Source organism: Phyllostomus hastatus, unplaced genomic scaffold, assembly GCF_019186645.2.
Source record: "Phyllostomus hastatus isolate PE091 unplaced genomic scaffold, TTU_PhHast_1.1 phas_scaffold_501, whole genome shotgun sequence".
Taxonomy (NCBI): Eukaryota; Metazoa; Chordata; class Mammalia; order Chiroptera; family Phyllostomidae; genus Phyllostomus; species Phyllostomus hastatus.
Genome location: NW_025334033.1, coordinates 41,642,465 through 41,661,973, shown reverse-complemented (window position 1 = coordinate 41,661,973; position 19,509 = coordinate 41,642,465). Strand labels below are relative to the sequence as shown.

General features: G+C 40.4%; 1 protein-coding gene across 3 annotated transcripts in view; it reads right to left on the bottom strand.

Moving 5' to 3' along the window:
• Nucleotides 1-3,102: 3,102 nt before the first annotated feature.
• The window catches only part of SYT16 (synaptotagmin 16), a 207,721-nt gene continuing 191,314 nt past the window's right edge, over nucleotides 3,103-19,509 (bottom strand). For all 3 annotated transcript variants that reach the window (XM_045823835.1, XM_045823836.1, XM_045823834.1), the window contains one exon: nucleotides 3,103-7,280. In XM_045823835.1, the coding sequence (XP_045679791.1) occupies nucleotides 6,967-7,280 (314 nt within the window). In that variant the 3' untranslated portion in view covers nucleotides 3,103-6,966. The remainder of the gene's footprint in view (nucleotides 7,281-19,509) is intronic.

Genomic DNA, 19,509 nt, shown 5'->3' with positions numbered 1-19,509 from the left:
CGGCGTTTCATTGAGCTGTACACATGAAGCCTGTGTGGTTTGGTGAACCAATGTCACCCTAGTAAGTTCAATTTAAAAAATAAAATCAGTAAAAACTGAAAAACAAATTTTTAAAAAGGAATATTTAGAAACAAAAATGACTGTTAAACTCAAACCGTTTTACACATCTGCTATTCTACAGCCCCTAGCCCAGAGTTGGGGCATCATATACTTAATAAATGTTCTTTGAATGAATATGTTTTATATAAACTAATGTAATAAAGAAAACAGCAAGTAGACACGTTAGGGGGAAAATGAAGTAAACAAAACTAGTGTACAAACATGGCGATCCTGATGGGAAGGCAGTCTCCTCACATCCTCAACATGGGACTGGTAACAGTGACACGAAGTAAAAACTGCCCTGGAGAACGGAGACACCTCAGGGCGGCATTAGTGAGCAACCGAGGGGCGGCAGCAACTCCTGGGGTGGGTTTACTCTAAGTAGGCCTCAGGCCCCCTTGACCGTCTCAGCGTTTGTTCCGTGACGCCTCAAGCTATCTTCCAGGTTCCACTGTGGCCACAAACAGAGCTGATTCTTGTCTGCGTGCCTACGTGATTGCTTTGTGACCCAAGGGGGACACAAACGGTCAAAGCCCCATAAGAGAGGAAACTCGAGTGGGGCCTGCAGACATTCCCAGCTGCCTAACCAACGCCTGGGCAGCAACCCCCAGAGAAAATCTGGCATGATACGGAGAAAAATCGATGTGGAAAAGTGTCCCAAGGGGAAGAGGGCAGGCCAACTGTTGTTATTGTTGATGCTGTTTGGGGGTGGAATATAACCTCTCAGAAGGAACTTTATAAGGGCTCTCTTCCTGGGTACCTTCTCGTTCCCTGCAGACAGAACCCCCAGCTCAGGCATCGGTTCCTATGTCTAAGGAAGTCCTTATAGACTTCCTTTGGAAGTCTAAAAGACTTCCAAAGATGGCGGCTCTGTGATCTCCCTTGGTGATTCCCCTCCCAACATGGCTTCAAGGCCCAGGCTTCCTAGACATTTTCTTCAATAAATTCAGTCAATACATATCTACCTCTTTCCAATAACCCATAACAAGGAAGTCTACGTTTTATGCAGTGTAATTAGACTAATGTATTGGTGAGCACTGCTGGTGTTATTACGATGACTAATGCTTCCATATGTTGTCACAGCCCCAAAAAGATGTTAAGTCCTGTGCTGTCCCCAGAAGCATGGTGTTAGACACAAGAAAATCCAGTGAATACATTTTTAGTTAATTCAAAACAACCTTCACAAAATCCTCCTTCTATCTTAAACTCTCTCAGCCTTGATTTAGGTGGAAGCTTTCTCTGACTCTGCCCACATGGTCAGGAAAGGAGGGCACTGTCCTCTTGGTAAGAACTCCTTCTACCCTGAATAACTGTTACTAGCAGTCACTCCACAGATTCCTCAACTCACGCCAACCCCTCTAACTTCCCTAGATGTTGAATTATTCCCAAATAGAACAGCTCAACTAAGGGGTTCTTCTCCAATTTCGTCATTTTTCTCCTGAATTGGGAAACCCAGAACCTGAGTCAGCATAATGACAATTTGGCAATATTGGGAATACAGCCTTATACTTCCCCATCCCACAATCACGCTTAGTTTAAAAACACAAGTAATACATGACTGGCTCATGGCACCTGGTTATACTGAACTTACCGAGGACACTTCTTCAGATCGAATGTCCACAAAGCTTTTCCTGAAAACTCACCTCTTTACTTCAGGTTCGAACACTTGAGAACAACCCATCACGCTTTCCATTTTATCAACAAGTCAGTCTTAAAACTTTCCAAAAAGAAGTCACTATCAACTCTGGTGAAGCTCATTTCATTAAGATCTCTTAAGGGAAACAGTGATAAATAATTGATCCTAAATAGAACTTCCCAGTCCAACCAGTTCGATATGTTTTGATAGTTGAGTTATTAGATCACTTAAAATTCTTGCCTATAAGGATATAGTATGGACATGTAATACTGGCTCCCCAATAAGTGTTGTCTGTGTTAAAAAGGGTGTCAGTATAGTGCCACAGCATTTACAATACCTTAGTCTGTCAGGTCACAGTTCAAATACAAACTCAGGTTGCCCTCTTCGCCAACCCTTTCTGACGGTGACAAGGTGCCCTGTCCAGGTGCAAACAGTAGAGAAGAGCTGGGACAAGGAGAGGCCTTGTGTGTGATTTGCTAAGATGTGCACACTCGTGTGCACCAAGGTTTTGCATCTCCCCCAAACCAAAGGTGGGTGGGCGGGGACAAAGATTTGGTTATTATACCTCTTAGGGGATTTACTAAGACTCTATATCCTCCTTATACAAGTGTACCTCTTGCCAGGTTGCCCCAATAAGACTTCCTTGCTTCACAAATTCAGACTAGTCTTCCTCTAATGCTACCATTAGTTTCACTAGAAATAGAAACAAATCTTAAATACCTTTTTCTCTTTTTTAAGCATGATTGTGAGGGGAAAATATGAATGCTTATAATATGCTGCACTCTATGCTGTTATTTCCTTAATGTCTTTTTAAAAACTTCATGAGGTAGATATTACTTCCATTTTCCACCCAAAGAAACTGGGATACAAGCTGGATAAGTAGTTTTCTTAAGGCTACACAGCAGTTGGCAGAGTTCTCCCCGAGCCCAGGCTAACCTCAGACCACGTCAGCCTCTCTGAGCTCTGTTAGACCAGCCTCATTTGCTTCGTCTGTAAGTACTATCTGTAAGTATTTTCCAGAATTCCACCAGACATGAAAAAATGATAACTAGTTGGCCTAAAATATCTTTTGGATTATTAGTTTACTCTTCTAGAATATATGCTGGTAGATGCTGAAGTTTTCCAGCTTATTTATTTATTCTTCAGTTCTTTCATATACCTACTATGATTATTTGTTTCTTATAGTTTGCATAGTTTTTTTCTTTGGAATAAAAGAATGATTTTTTTTTAGAGAGAGGGAAAGGGAAGGCAAAAGAAGAAGAGAAACATCGATAACAAGAGAGAAACATTGATCGGTTGCCTCTCGTACATACGCCAGCCAGGGACTGAACCCGCCACCTACACTTGTGTTCTGACCAGGAATCAAACTGATAACCTTTTGCTTTGCAGGACAACACCCCACCAACGGAGCCATGCTGGCCAGGGCAAAAGAATGATTTTTTTTTAAGGCAAGAATACTTCTCCACTTCAGGATTACCTATCAGTTACTTTTGTTGTGAATCAAATAGAATGAAATGTATGTTCTTTGGCCATGTTTTCCTCAAAGGTGAGAGGAGATGATGCCAAATGAGTTGTGTAGTCATTTCCTTGTCATTCAAGAATATGCACTCATTTGGGTTTAGGTCATCTCCAAATAATCTTTTCCTACTCAGTTACCTGATCTTAATGTTCTAAGTCCTCTGCTGCAAAAGGATAGCCAGGCTTGGGGGCAAACTCACAATTCCATGTCCACAGTGAATCATCAATTTAGTCAATTCATTGGCTATACCAGAGAAACACTTTCACGTAATCTGATAGTAATTTGAACTTAAATAAGGCTTTATTTGAAAAGAAGAGAGTTTTGATTTTCAGATAAGACCACCTAGTATAGCCAGGATGTAAAACACAGTTCCTGGCCGAAGTGTCAACAATTTGTAAAATTGGTAGGAGCCTGCCGGTAGCACCTAGTACTGTGGAGGATCTTGACATTTGAGGTCAATCATTGTCTTTGAAAGAGGAGCAAAGGGAGCAAATGACAATGCAGTACTACACTCTCTTTGCCCCTTGAGATTACGGTGAGGATTCTCTCAAACTTTGTGCATGTAGAATGCTGACTATAATACAGCTAACAGCATTACAAGTGCTTTTGTTAGGAAGGCAAGACCTCCCCTCACAGTTACACAACAACAGCCAAAACAGGGTCCCAAACAACTGTGCATCACACTGGGAGCCAGTGAAGGAGGGAGGAGAGAGAGCAGGTGCTCAGCTGCCTGGTGAATGGCCCATTTACAAATCCAGCAGTAGTCGGAAGGGTAGCAGGAGCACAGGCACCACCTCCATGATGGGTAAAACCAGCACTTCACAATTCAGTTATAAACCTACACCCTGCAAGAAGGCACACTGGAAAGCCCATTTCCATAAACCCAGTGCATCAATATCCTTCAATAATCTTATTTTAAAAGCACCTCTTCAGGAAAAATCATGGAGAGGACTACTCATGCAACAAATACTGATGCTTCCTCAATGTCAAATGTCCCTATGAGATATTAATTATGAGCTAGAGAAAACACATAAAAGCAGCTTTTTTTCACTTCAGAACCAACTAATTGTCTTTCATAAATCTTTTGAAAAGCAAATGCACATGTAAAAGCTCAAGTGAAAAACATGTTCAACGCATCATGTCTAGACTGCCAAGAAAATAAGGGAGTTTAAATGCTCAAAATTGAAAGATCTTACTAAACTAGAATTTCAAATCAATGTAAAAAATCAGCCTCATATTTTAATGTATCTTGTCATTAGCATTTTATATTTAGACATCAGCTTTAGGGTGGTTGTTGCTGTATATTCAAGATGTACATACACCCCACATGGTGAGTAGCACCAATACTGTAAAATTATAAAAATAAAAAATGCCTTTCAGGCATCCCTTCCCTTAAAATGCTGACACTCCTATAACTATATGTGATAAACAGACTATTGGGAAGCAGATCAAATGCACAAAGATGCCTTTACCAAACCAGAAGAAAACCTTAAAAACGGGTGGGTCAAGGCAGCAGAGAAGGAAGTTAGAGGGGGTGATTGGGCCCCAAGAGATAAGAGATGCAGTGACACATAAGGCAGGGAAATATGAGGGGGGCAGAAATCTAGGACTGTCTGTACAATATATGCAGATTTTTTCAAATGTAAATTTTAAAGTGAATGCGGCTTTTATGTGACTGCATAAAGGGAGGCATAACAAGGCTGCTCCACTTCCCTTTAAACACGCGCATGAAGCGGGTGTGGGATGTGAGGAGCCAATTCTTTGTGCCGCTACTTAATCAATTGCACTCAGTCCAGTTATTGACACAGCCACACTGCAAAGACCACTCAGTAGTTAATGGATACGATGTTGGAAAAGCACTTTGAGGTCATCCAAAGGAGGATAGGGTAAAAACCCTAAGGGGCATGGTTTTATTACTTATTCCCAATTAACTGAGCGGCTTTATACATGAAACTCCCAAGACCTGAAAATAAATGGAGATAATTTGTTTTGCTTATTCTGAGTATCCCATGTGCAAGCACTTCATTTCGAAAGTTGGTATTTGAAATCCTGGTAGGGTTATTCTGTGCCTGACTCTGGTGTTGTCAGGATAACCATTGCCGGCTGAAAGGAATAAATATGTTCTTCAAGTGTTACCGACTGCATTTGCAATCTGTCAAAATGGAGAGCTGAGAGGGAGTTCTGTGTTTTTAACTGTATACATCCATCACTAGCTATCACTCTCCTCGTAGACAGCAAAAAGTCAACAATGAAACATAAAAGCTAAAAATAAGTGACTGAGCAATCGCTCAGAAGCGCTGCACGTGGGCACAGTGTTCCAAGTACACACATCCCTTCCGTTTCTTATTACTGCCCACTTAAAGGAATTGAAATGAAGGGCTCAGACCTAAGAAAAACTAAGGAAACATGCACTGCACAAATATGTAAAAGCCAGTCGGAAGTAAAATTTCATGCTCACAACCACACAATGTCACCGTTCCAAACAGCACGGGCCCAGATACAGGCAGTAACTAACATGTGTTGCTGCAAATGCCATGAAAAAAAAACAAAGAGAGACAATTCCAGGCACATCAAAAGCTCCAAGAAAAATGTAGGGTCATTGCATACAAGCTGGAAATATTTCTCCACTCACAGGTATTGTAACATGTTCATTTCTAAGAGTCAATTGAGTTAACATTATTAAAGACCCATTGTTTACAACTTACTATGCTCACTAGTGATTGAAAATATTGCATAAAAAAGTATGGTTTACATGCAGGCATACATTCAAAATAGATGTTTGAGTATATAATTGCATATAAAAAAGTATGATCTAAAAGGAAAGCACTAGATTCAGAAAAAATCAATAAACCCATGACTTAAATAGGTTTTTTGGTTTTCTTCTCATTCTGTAAGAGCTTATTCGGTGAGACAAAGAGCATAAAAATCTTGGAAGTTACAAGTTTGAAATCTTATATATTCAAAGGAGACAAGTTGTCTTTCAATAGTTTTTTTTGTAAGTATTTTTTAGTTTCAAAATGATTTATCTAACCAAACCTCATAGGAAAACCACAATATATAAGTGAGATAAAAAGAGGTATTTAATTAATACAAATTTGTTTTGTAAGTGCAAGTTTATATAACATTTATTTGTTAGGTAAATAAATGAGGGTGGGTTTGATGAAGAGAAAAATGTGAAATCAGGGACGATGGGTAACAGTTACATTCCTCTTTGAGCCTCAGTGTCTGACTCATTTCTGTAGTTTGGAGGTTTTTTGCACCATATTAATAAAATTCTGAATCATACACATAAGTGATTGTAAATAGTAATATTTTATCAGCTCCCTTGCGATCTCAGGTTACTCTACAAGCAAACAGAAAAGGGAGTAGAAGAAGCTTCATTCCAGAGTCTGAACTGAAACTCAATAACCTATTAACACAAATTAACTCATCATCACTGCTTGCAACTATGGTAACATTTTCCACATAGTTGACTGTATATGTAGAATTTTTTAAAATTACAACACTTAAATTCAAATCAAACCTTTGAGAAACCCAAAGATCCCCATTCCCCCGCCCCCCTACACACAGAATGTCCTAGGAGTTAGTGGAATTGAATCCTTATTTGAAAACCTGTCTTTGAAAAGACTGCTAGCATACACTGAGCTGGTGTTGGTAGTCAACACCTAGGGCCACCAGAGCACATGTAGCATACAGACACCTGTTGATAAACCTAGGATTCAAGCAAGCTATGCCACCTGCAGACCTGCTGGCCTTTGGTCTCCTTCATTTCCTCCCAATGGTCTTGTTCCTCCTCTCCACTACTGTTTTGGCCCAGGGCAATCCAACCAATCATCTCTTTGCGCTTCATAGTACGCCTGTTATAAATGGAAATCATCAACGTGACATCAGAGAGCTGAAAGAGGGCCACCTGGAAAACAAAGGTCTCCTTATAGACAGGATTGGGCTGACCACGTCGAATAGATGTCTTGCAGCGGGACATCTCTTGACCCACAGAATTGAGGAGAAAGAGTTTTCCATATGTATCTAAGAAAAAAACAACAGAAATGAGAAAACATCAGTGCTTTCTGTTTTGCCAGTCTAGTTGCAATATTTACACGGGCAGCAAAGTTTTCTTTTAACATACTGATTGGCATTCTTGGGCCTGGTACTTGCTGCAGGACTAACATCTTACATGAATGATTAAGGGAAGGGACTATCCCCTTGAATGTCTAATGTTCCATGCAACCCCCTATTGGGCACCTTGCTGATGTTTATTAGAAGCTCTACCTGTATAGGAGTGTATACACAGCTAGACATACATGCAGTGGTGTTTGTGGACATGCACAGTTTTTTTTATTCACATTTTATTTATATAACAAGGTAAATATATACATTTTGCCCTACATGGTTTTCTTTCCATAGTCAAAATACTGTTTTATGCCTGAGTTAGAGTCTCTTCTTTACTCACTGTGTACATATTCTTTGGACCATGTCATCTACTCAGTGCCAACAACCAGCTCTGTATCTCTGGACTAGACTTCTCTCTCAAGCTCAAGATCCAACCGAATACCACATTTCTCTTCATGGACATCGCACACACATCTCACGCATCATTTTCCCAACCCTTAACAACTTGCTGCCCCAGTGTCCCCATCTCTGTGAATGGTAGCATCACGTCCTCATGATCCAAATCAGAAACCAGGACTACATTTTGGACAAGATTGACCTCTTCACCTTGGTCCAGCCAATGAATCACCAAGTATTACTGATTTTACCTCCTAAATAGTTCCCAAATTGGCCCACGTTTTTCCCATCCCCCATGCCTTTGAACGCTCAGTGTCTGCCATAAACTCAACTCTCACCTGCATCACTGCACGCTTGCTCACTGAACACCATCACTGGTTAGAGCGGTATCTGTAAAATGCATATCTGCTCGTGTTACTCTCACTAATTAGCAAAAACTAAACCTTCAATACTTCCCACTAGTCTCAGGATAAAACTAAATTTCTTGGTAAAGACTACTTATTTAGGCCCTGTTTTTCTCCATTGGTGCCTTTATCGTTGTAATCCAACTATTTGGAACTACCTTTGTCCCTCCAGGCCCCTATGCTCTCTTACCCTTTCACTTCTGCACTAGCTCTGCATGCCCTGATATCCCAAGTGATACCACCTCCACATGACATCTATTCTTCATTTGGTTTGGACATTACTTTATCCAGGCATTTTTGCTGACCACTCTCCCTCCCCACCAACCCTAGTTCAGATACCCCTCCTGTGGGCTTCATCAAAATCAAGTTTTACAGATTCACAGATACAGAGGACAGACTGGTGGTTGCCAGAGAAGAGGAAGGTTAGAGGAGTAGGTGAAAACAAGTGAAGGAATTGAGAGGCACAGATTGGTAGTCACAAAATAGGTGCAGGGATGTAAAGTACAGCATAGGAAATGTAGTCAATAATATTGTAGTAACTATGTGTGGGGCCAGGTGGGTACTGGAAATATTGACAGGGGGCGGGCACTTTGTGAAGTATGTGATTGTCTAACCACTATGCTTACACTTGAAAGCAGTTCAAAATAATATTGCATATAAACTAGAACGGGGAAAAATTTAAATGTTTTTAAAAATCAAGTTTTAACTTATCTCAGCACTTATCACCGAGTACGGTATTTCATGGCCTGTTTGCTTATCTGCAAGGCCATTGGCATCCCAGCAGTGGAAGAGGAACCGCCTTGTTCCCCGCTGTGCCCTGATGCCTGACCCCGGGTCTGACACGTGGGAGGCATCCAATGAGTATGAAATATTGTGTAATGAATGTGCATGGCTGGCCAGGAGGCTCGACTTTCTTTTTTCTTTTGGTCTCAAGATGTTTCAAACCTGCACAATACAGCTATATGTTTTGTAATCCTTGCACCAGAATGCTGTAATCCAGCAACTAGCATCCTATGTTTAGTCATTTACAGAAAGGAAAGAAAATATCCAAATCACTGATATAATCTACCACTTCTGCTAAAATTTCTGAAAGGATCACTATAAAGAACATCATCTCCTAAGACAATTATATTTTTACTAAAAATAATGTATTTCTTGACTTCCTTCTTAACTTCAACTTTTACCAATTTATGTGTTCTCTGTTCATTTTTTTAAATCCTAAATGCTAAGGAGTTTCTCAAATTCTATTCTTCTGTACACCTGTTCAGGCTAAAAGCTGATTATGTTTACTGCTCACTTTCCCACCTAAAACCAGTCAAACTTTTAAAAAGTGAGAACACCCAGGCCTCTCTGATTGACTGTTCTCCACAAGAGCATTGTACGATGGGAAACAAATTACAACCTGCAGTTTTCCTTCTATGTTGATCTTTTTCTATTCCGGTTTGATGTGTTATTTTATGCACTTATCTGCTGAGAAACACAAGGTGTGAAATTACACTTCAGGTGGGAAAACACTCCTCTGTCTCAGAAACAGAGCTCTCCACTCTTCAGACTGCTGTATGGAAAAGCTATCAGGAAACCAGCAACGGGGGAGTGCATTTGTGTTCCTGCAGCTGTAAAGGGCTGCGTGATTCCTGAAGGAAAAGTTAATTCAGTCACCAAACCGCCCTGGGAATTCTGCTGCCAGCACTGCAGTGGGAACTGACTCAATCTTGCAAAGACCTGATCACTTCACAGAGAGCAATTTCAAGCTTTATCTTGTCATAAGATTGTTTTCTGATTACAAGAAAGGCCAAACCTTACTACCAAACCTCCACCACTGACACTGCACTGTAAGTGACAAAAAGGGAAAAGAATACTTTTATCAACAATCCAGTCTGAGGACACCAGACCGAAAGAAGAAAATGCTGCTGATCGTTCTAGCTCAAAGGGGGACCTTTTGTCATACTGCAAAGTGATTGCCACCATAAGGTTAGTTATCATCCCTGACCACACATAGTTACAAGTTGTTTTTCTCATCATGAGAACTTCTAAGATCTACTCCCTTAGCAGCTTTCACACATACAATACAGTATTGTTACCTACAGTCACCATACTGTACGTTACCTCGCCAGGACTTATTTATCTTATAACTGAAAGTTGGTGCCATTTCATCACCTTCACCCATTTCACTCCCCACATCTCCCACCTCTGGAAACCACCAATCTGGTCTCTGTATCTATCTATTTTTTTTTTAAAGATACCACATATCAGTGAGATCACACAATATTTGTCTGTCTCTGTCTGCCTTACCACATTTGATTTTTAGGACACCTGAAATTAATCTTTGTGTGTGGTGTGAAGCAGGGGTCTAATTATTTTGCCACATGGGAAGCATTATTCATTAAATAGTCCATGATCTCCCAGCTGATTTGCAAAACAACATCTGTCAGATGTCAAGTTTCTAAGTTTGTGTGCCTTCCCGTAGGTCTCAAAATATTTATTAGCATCATTTTATAATCTGTCTAGGAAAAATCCCTCTGTTATCTTCTTAAAAATCTTAGTCTAAGCTTTTGCTTGGTTTAACTAGCTCTTGCATATGAATTTTAAAAACAGCTTATGAAGTTTAATTTTATTTTTTTTAAAAGGGCAAAACATGCCAAAAAAACACTGTCAGGATTTCAATTGGGGTTGTACTAGATATATGGATTACATTGGGAAAGATATGGAATACTCTTTGATATTCACATACCAATGAACATGGTATATCTACCTATTTCGTTTCCTATTGTGTCTTTTTAAAAGTTTTATCATCTTTCCACAATTTTTGCACTCATCTTTTATTGTTATTCTTTAGTTTATATATATATGTATGTATATATATCTTAGATATTTTATTGCTGTTGTAAATAGTGATGTTTTAAAATTCTACTTTCTAATTGTTCCTAATATGTTAGAAAACAACTGATTTTGTAAATAAACATCTTAGTTGAAATTCGTAGATTACCTTGTATTTTTTATGTACAGAACCATATTTTCTACAAATAATGATACTTTGTTTCTTCCTTTCAAGTTTTAACTGTTATTTTCTTATTCTCTTGCATTGCCTTCAGCCTCTCATGTAATGTTGAGAAGTGATGCTAGCAGGAGCCTTATTTTGTCCTGACTTGAAGGGGTTTCAGGATTAAGAATGATAGTGAGTGTATATTTTCTTAAAATGCCCACTATTGAGGTTGAGCAAGTTCCTGTCTGTACCACCTACCAGTAGTTGCTATACCACACCATTTCTACCCTTCGAGCTCTTTCCTGTACCAAAGGGCTGTAAAGCCTTAAAACCACATTTGCCTAAATCTCTTGCCTGTAAGACTCCAGTTAGGTTCCACTAACGAAAGCCACTGTTATGAGACTGGAAAGCAGAAGGAAAGGGGAGTAACTGTCCAGACAAGTTGTAGGCATGTGTGCAGCATTAAAGATCGCAGAACACGGGTTTGCCCATGGTGTCCAAGCATCCTCGTGAGCACCACCCCATCCGGGTGCTCACAGCCCAGACCATGCTGGCATCTCTCCTGTGATACCTGTGCTTCTGCATCGCATGCAGAGGGCCTTTCTGATGGTTCCTCTCCTGCCTGCCATGCTTCAACCCTATCATTAACAACATCTGATTCCAAATACCTAGAGTGTTTTTCATTTTACTGACGAAATCTGACTGATGTAGTAGTAATTGGTCATCTGAGCTGGAATGTTACCATGCAAAAAAATTTTTTTAAAGAATGGGCACTGGCATACAAGTTGCATGCCAGATTATGAAGAAACTAATTTCAGAGGCTAGAGCAGTGGGGATGCATAGTCCATATTACGTGATGCTAAAAGTTGCCATCTGCTATAACTTGGAAGGAAGAGCATATGATGCAACTAATGAGTTTGTTGCTCTCAGGAAACAGATTGAAAAACAGAATATCAAACGTGAGTATTCAGTTCAACTGGCTTCATTTGGGAGGTGCAGGGAGGTGAAAGGTCAGCTTGGGGAAGACCTGGCCAGTGTGAAAGGAAAAAGGAAAGGAGAAGAGAGAAAACAGGAATTCAGACCCTTTTGTGGTTGGAAAAAACTGATTGCTTCTAGACCTCCAAATAGTAAGAGATGAATTTTAAAAGGCTCTGAACAACAAAGGCCCAGTAAACCTCAGATGAATAATGGTTAGAGATTCAGGTCCAGTATCAAATTAAGGATGTAGGCTTAGCGCCAGATTTGAGTGGACTGGGCCATGGGACTAAGTTCTAAATAATGCAGCACGAGAGGAGATAAACGTTACTTTCAGTCATGGCTATAATCAGCCACTGCCATCAAGCAAGAAGTGCCCCATGTTGTCTCACCCCACCTTTCATGGTAACCATAGGGGGCAGGTTTGAATACAATATATCCCCTTATTAAAGAGCCTGCATGCCCGTCACAGATCAGAGGGGAGTCACATGGCTCACTTCGGAAAGTGACTTGAGGAAGAAATGAACCTTTGCATGTGAGCCACTGAGACTGTAGGATATGCTTGTTATGGCATCCTAGCCTATTCTACACCAAAACACCTTTTATTATTCACCTGCTAAGAGTACTTTTTATCAACAATGGATAATAAATTGTGCCAAAAGCTCCTTTTGCACCTATTGAGAAAACCATGCTGGTTTTTCATAAATCAGTTAATATGGTGAACTGCACCAGCAGATCTTCCTAATTTTGAATTATCCTGCATCCCTGAGCTAAGTCCAGTTTGTTAGTTATTAGGGGTTTTTCTCTTCTTCTTATTAGGATGCTGGGTGGGCCTAATATAAACTGCAGTGTGTGAGACAGGTTGCACAGAGGAGGGGCAGGGAGAGGTTGAAAAGGGAACATTAATCTAATGTTATATCTATTGTTTACACACAGTAGTCCCCCTTACATTGAATATGACCACTGATATATTTTGATTTATTTTTATTGTGTTGGTTTGCGCTTTCTATTCTGCATTTTCTATGCTTTTAAATATCTTTTTCTGATTTCTGTTGGATTAACTGAAGTTTTTTATTCTAATTTATTCCATCTATTGATTTGAAAGGTGGATTAAAATTTTAACTGTACAGTTGATTTAATGTCTCAAATTAATCAGTATCTTTTTATTATTATATTTATTTATTGTTAGAGAGAAGGGAATGGAGGGAAAAAGAGAGGGAAAGAAACATCAATATGTGGTTTGCCTCTCATGCACTCCCTACTGGGGACCTGGCCCGCAACCCAGGCACATGCCCTGACAGGGAATCAAACTGGTGACCCTTTGGTTTGCAGGTCCACACTCAATCCGCTGAGCTACACCAGCCAGGCCTTAATATCTCTTAAGCAACATTAAGACCTTAGAATTCTGTGATTTCCATCTCCCTTTCCCATATTTCCTGTTATTTCTACCTAGAATTTTACTTCCACTTTGAGGTTGCACTCCTAGTGGCGTTCATTTGCCCTCCTGTTGCTGTTTTTGGTCTGTGTGGTCTACGCGTGCTTGTATCTACCTACATGTTTACCATTGCTTGTTCACTATCCCTTCTTGCACTGCACTTCTTCCGAATTCAGTTTCCTTCTTCCTGAAATGCATCGGTTAGTAGTTCTTTCAGCGAGAAAACTTTCAAACTTTGTTGAAAATATTCTTACTTTCCTTTCACGTGCACAGAATTCTAAGTGGAGAAGTTTCCCTCTCAGGACTTTGAGGACATTCTCCCCACACTCCCTGGCCTCTGCCGTTGCACGGAGAGGCCTGTCCTCCATCCTACTGTTGTCCTTCTGTGAGTGACCAAGGTTGGTGGGTGTTTTTCTTCTTATATTGTTTTTTTCTTTTCTTCTTGCTTTTTGAGCTTTGTTGAGATATAATTCATACACCACTGGAACAGTATTTTATCCCCTGATGCTTCTCATGTTTTCTTTTCTTTTTTTTTAATTTTATTTATTTATTTATTTTTAGAGAGGAAAGGGAGGGAGATAGAGAGAGAGAGAAACATCAATGTGCAGTTGCTGGGGGTCATGGCCTGCAACCCAGGCATGTACTCTGACTGGGAATCAAACCTGAGAATTGAACCTGCGACACTTTGGTTTGCATCCCGCACTCAATCCACTGAGCTATGCCAGCCAGGGCATGTTTTCTAACTTTGATATAGTTGTGAGAATCCACTTAATGTAAGTAAAGGAATATCACTTATGTATTCAATAAGTTAATGCCACATGCAAACCTCCCTATGAATTTATCATAATTCTGAGCCCAAGGTGGCTATTAATAAATACACGCTGTAACCAGGACCAGGACCTGAAACCTGGACCAGGACTTCTAAAGAAGGTGGGACACCCCACATCTTCATTTAGTCCTTCTCTCCCTGCATTTCATTTGTAGAGAGCACCCCTGCATCCCACTTTGTCTTCACATGAAACACAAGGTGGCCTGGTTTGCTTTTTGTTTTTCTTTCCTCCACTCTCTGCTATTGTGAGTGCCTAACAAGGTTAATACGCTGCTGCTGTAAGTATTATCATTTGGGATGTAATTATCACACACGGCCAATCGTGCTCATGCTGAGAGGCTCAGGAACTTGTTTTTAACTGGCGGGGGAAGCTTAATGATAGTTTTGACAAGGACCATTACTTGTGCACACACACACACATACACACAATGCGGTAGTAGCATGTTGGAGAAGACACAGCAGAGATGGGGATGGAGAGAGAAAACCTGCAACAGAGATGCTAACATTCATTTTAACTAGCACTTGTATCAGTAACATTAGTTAACCTCACTTAATAGGCAAGAAAATGAAATTCAGGGAGGTTAAATTCAATGTCGAGCCATGCAGTAATTGGGAGGCAGGCCCAGGAAAAGGACAGGACAGAACAGAGCTGTGAAACACTTAGTGAACCAAATTCAATGGATAATCAAGTGTTTCTTATTCACAATGGCAAGTTTCTCAAAAGCATTTGCAAGTGCACGTCAGGATTGCAGATGTCTTCCAGACACTGTAAGCTGCTTTCTCACCTGGACTATTCACCATGTACAGACGTGGAGACCATCCCTTGCATCAGATTTGCAGACTAGCTTGTACCATCTTAACAGCAGTCATGACAGCAGTGTCTCTGAATACTGACCATGTGTAGTGAATGAGGTGTTGCCTTGAAAGTGCCCAAACGGATTCTTGGCATGTTGTTCCACGATGTGGGCTAAGACAAGTTTATTTTGCCACCTCATTTGTACATTGTTTCTGAACAGGATCTATGGGCCAGTAATTTTCAAATAGCCTATTTTATCTTTCCTAGCCCATCTACAATTTGAAAAAACAGCAATTTATAACATGGTCACTTTCACCGAAACACTGATGGATGGATGGATGGATGGATGGATGGATGGATAGACAGATAGACAAATTTTTATATCTATATCTAAATATACATTATCTATTATCTATCAATCAATCAATCAATCTATCTACCTACCTTCCTACCTATTTATCTATCTACCAACCTACCAGATGAACAAAGAAAAGGTTCAACTTGGAAATGGAGAAAATGCCCAGCCACATACTTTTTCTTGGGATGAATTTGGTTTATGGAGAGTACTGTAGAAAATGTCCTCAGGTTCAGGTGCTTGGTACCCTGTCTATCCTGTCCAAGGTTGAGTCAGGGGAATAGGGTTCAACCTTGACATATCATCATAATAAAAAAACAACATAATGCCAACCACAGAAGACCCTATGTATGGCTAAGACTCTTAGTTTATTTTTATCCTCCTGACCTAGCTGAACTATTCCAGACCACTTTTTTCTGCCCACTATTTTATAACTAAAATTGTCAAATGCACTAAAAATTTGAAATGATTATATGGTGGACCTCCTTATACCCATCACCTAGATTCTTCAGTTGTTATGTGTTGTTCAACTTGTGCTTTGGACTAAAAGTATGTATTTTCCCAAATTCACATATTGAAGCCCTATTCCTCAGTGTAATGCCATTCGAAGGTGTGTTGGTATTTGAGGACTTTGGGAAGTCATTAGATCACAAGGGTGAAGCTCTCGTGAATGGGATTAGTGCCATAAGACAGACATTGGAGAGGTGATTTTTTTTCTTCCTCTTGTTATGTGAGGACATAGCAAGAAGGTCCTGTCTGCAAACTAGGAGGATGATTCTCACGAGGACCTCAATCAGCTGGCACCTTAATCTTGGATTTCCTAGCCTCTACCACCATGAGAAATAAATTTTTGTTGTTTAAGTTGCTCAGTCTAATGCAGTTTCTGACATTATGAATAAAGATGTCGTGAACATCCTCATGCAGATCTTTTTAAAAACTTATGGGTAAATGCCTAAGAATGGAACTGCTGGATTTTCGGTGCATATTTTGTTGTATAAGAAAGTGCTAGGCCTTTTCCCTAAGTGGTTTTTTCATTTTCCACACTTGGTGAAATTGGTCTTTTTAGTTTTAGCCATTCTGCATTGAGGGTGTGGGGTTCGGTGTAGAGACTCGAATCTCTAAGTATGCTCCCACTGGCTCCTGCTCATCAGAATAAAACCTGCCCCTTATTGAGCCTTCTCCCCAAGGATTTAACTCAGAAGTTCGGGGAGGGAAGCTTACATTTCAGTGGCTTGTTTTGTGTAAGACCCTAACAGAGGAGAGGAATTTCATGTACTATTTATCTAACTCTTTGAAGACAAGTTTAAAATATCAGCACAGTCATCTGACTGAATCAAGCTGGTGAATTCAAAGTTATCTTCTGCTTCATGATATATCTTGAGACAGAAAATTCTCACATCTAAATCCCAGCCTTAGTCTCTGTTTCCAGCAAGATTTACAAACGCCAATATTCTAGGGAAGGCAAGTTCCCAATACTCAGGCTTGGCCCATTTTCCTTCAGCTTCCCTAAGAACTATTCTTCACATTATCATAACCACCCAGTAAGACAGGGTTGGTGTCCTTTCTTCACAGACAAAATAGCTGCACCTGTGCCCAGAGTCCCAAGCACAGGATTTGGGACCTGTACACATACATGTTCCTGCATGTGTCTCCCCCGGCAGGCACCTCCTTTGTGGTAGATGCTGACACAGAGCTTTGGTCCCATGCTCTGCCCTCCCTCCACCTCCACCTCGGAGGCCAGTGTACTTGGCAAGGTCTCTCCACCACCCCCCACTCCCAGTCCCATTCATTTCCCCACTTGCGTCCTCTCTCCTTCTCCCCGCCTCACCCCACCCCCATTTCTTCCAACTCTGCTCAGAGACCTCATAAAACTCTTGTTCCCTCACCCTTTCTCTCTCTTGTTCTCCTCCATATGGGAACTAAAAATGTATCTGAAGCCTGCCTGACGACTGCCAAAGTAGTGCTAGTGGCGTAGTGAAGTGAGACATAATGAAGAACCAATGCCGTCAACATCTAAAGCCCTTGAAAGTACCAAGAGGTCCCTTTCAGAATGTCCACAAAGGAACCCTCTGCTTTCTCAACCCCTCCTAATTAAGCTGGATTTTCCTCAAGTACCAGCATTCTACATAAACAAAAAACTTTTGTCTTCCCTATTGGGTTTCTGTTTTAATTAATAGCATCACAGCAACATTGTCTTCTATTACTTTGATTGCAAAGACATAGCATGTCAGTTACATTTTAAGTTGAATTGCAACACTATGTCTATGAAAAATAATGTCATAAATGCCAAACTGGCTTAAAACTTCTAGAACCAAATCAATTTCTAAATTAGAACTTGCATTTTTTCCTATTTTGTTTTAAACATGGGTCACAAGAATTTCCCTTTGGCATATTTTCTTTCATATAAAAATGTATGAAAATACAATAATAACATCCTCAATATCACAGCTTATATGCAGTATGCCAACCTACGTATTGCTATGACCCCATTTTACAGATGAGGAAACTGAGATTCAGAAAACTTTAGGAACTCACAGCTGGTAAGTGGCAGAGCCTGAATTCACACTTTAGTTTTTGGGCCTCCAGCTGATGCTTTCTTAGCTACCATGTTGTCCTCCCTCACCCACTGTATTGCCTGGTACCACCTAGCACACAAAGTTTCCCAGCATGAACTGGAATGAATCATGACTGTCTGATCCATCTCCCCATCATTCTCTGCAGCACCACCATGTTGTTTCCCCCAGATTGTTCAGATCTCACCAAACTTCTTGAGGACAGAGAAAGAGACCAGCAAAAGCTCTGAAGATAAAGCAGTAAATCCAGATCTTTCATAAATCCAGAGCTATTTTAAAAAGCAAAGCTGTACCTAACAAAGAGAGTTTAGCTATGCAATTAATAATCAGCATCTATTAAGCATTTTAAATAACTCTCATCTGACTCAGAGTGTCAACACAGATTATGTTTTATGCACCTACCCAGAGTGGGAGCTTTCCTTTCAAACTTGCTCTAATGGGCTTCATACAGGTTGGCTAACAAGATACCATTGAACAGAGACTTCATGGGGTGCAGCATAGTTAAAGGCTAAAAAGAACCAAGATTTGGTTGTTGGACCCAACCTTTTTCTACCAGCTCTGCTGGCTCTTCACCTGATGCTAACATGTGAGGCCAGAGTCCATTGACTCCTACAGCCTACCATGTTGTTATTGATTTCATTCTCATATCAGGAAGACTTTGGTGTCGATGAGGGGCAGGCTCACTTGCCCACTTGCCCTTTGGTGTCGATGAGGGGCAGGCTCACTAGCTTCCTGTATTGAAAGGCCGAAAATTCAACATTTTTCAGACTCTCTTGCAGCTAGCATTCTGGATACAAACTGGGTTCCTGTGACTGGATGTACTTGCATGAGATCCAGAAGACACAATTGAGGCAAAAATCATCTTCCTATCCCCTTTTAAGATTTTTGTTTGTTTGTTTGGCTGACAAGTAAGATCATGAAAGGTAAGCTCATTTTTAGCAGCAACGTTCCAGTGTTCAAAAGGAGCTTCTAGGGTACTGAGAGGTAGTTGGCAGGAGCTGCTTTCTTATTCTGATTTCCTGAACCCTGGACTGCAGCTATTGGCATATGTCTTAAGCTCCTTTTTCCAGTAGTGACCTCAGAAGTGGCGAGTCAGGCCTGTATTCCCCAGATCTTCCTCCTTCACGTCGTCTTTTGTCAACACAATAACCATTAACATTTCTAGTATGCTCACTATGTGTTAGGCACTATGCTAACACTCTACAAAAATCATTTTATTTATACCCCAAAAGAACTCCATGAAGAAGATACTATTAATAACCTTTTGTTCTAAATGAGTCTACCAAGATTCAGAGAAGACAGGCAAATTGCACAGATCAAAGCAAAGATAGTGGGTAAGAGAATAGACCAGCCTCACTCCAACACCTGAGCTCTACCTCTTTAAAGGTGTTTGAGGGCC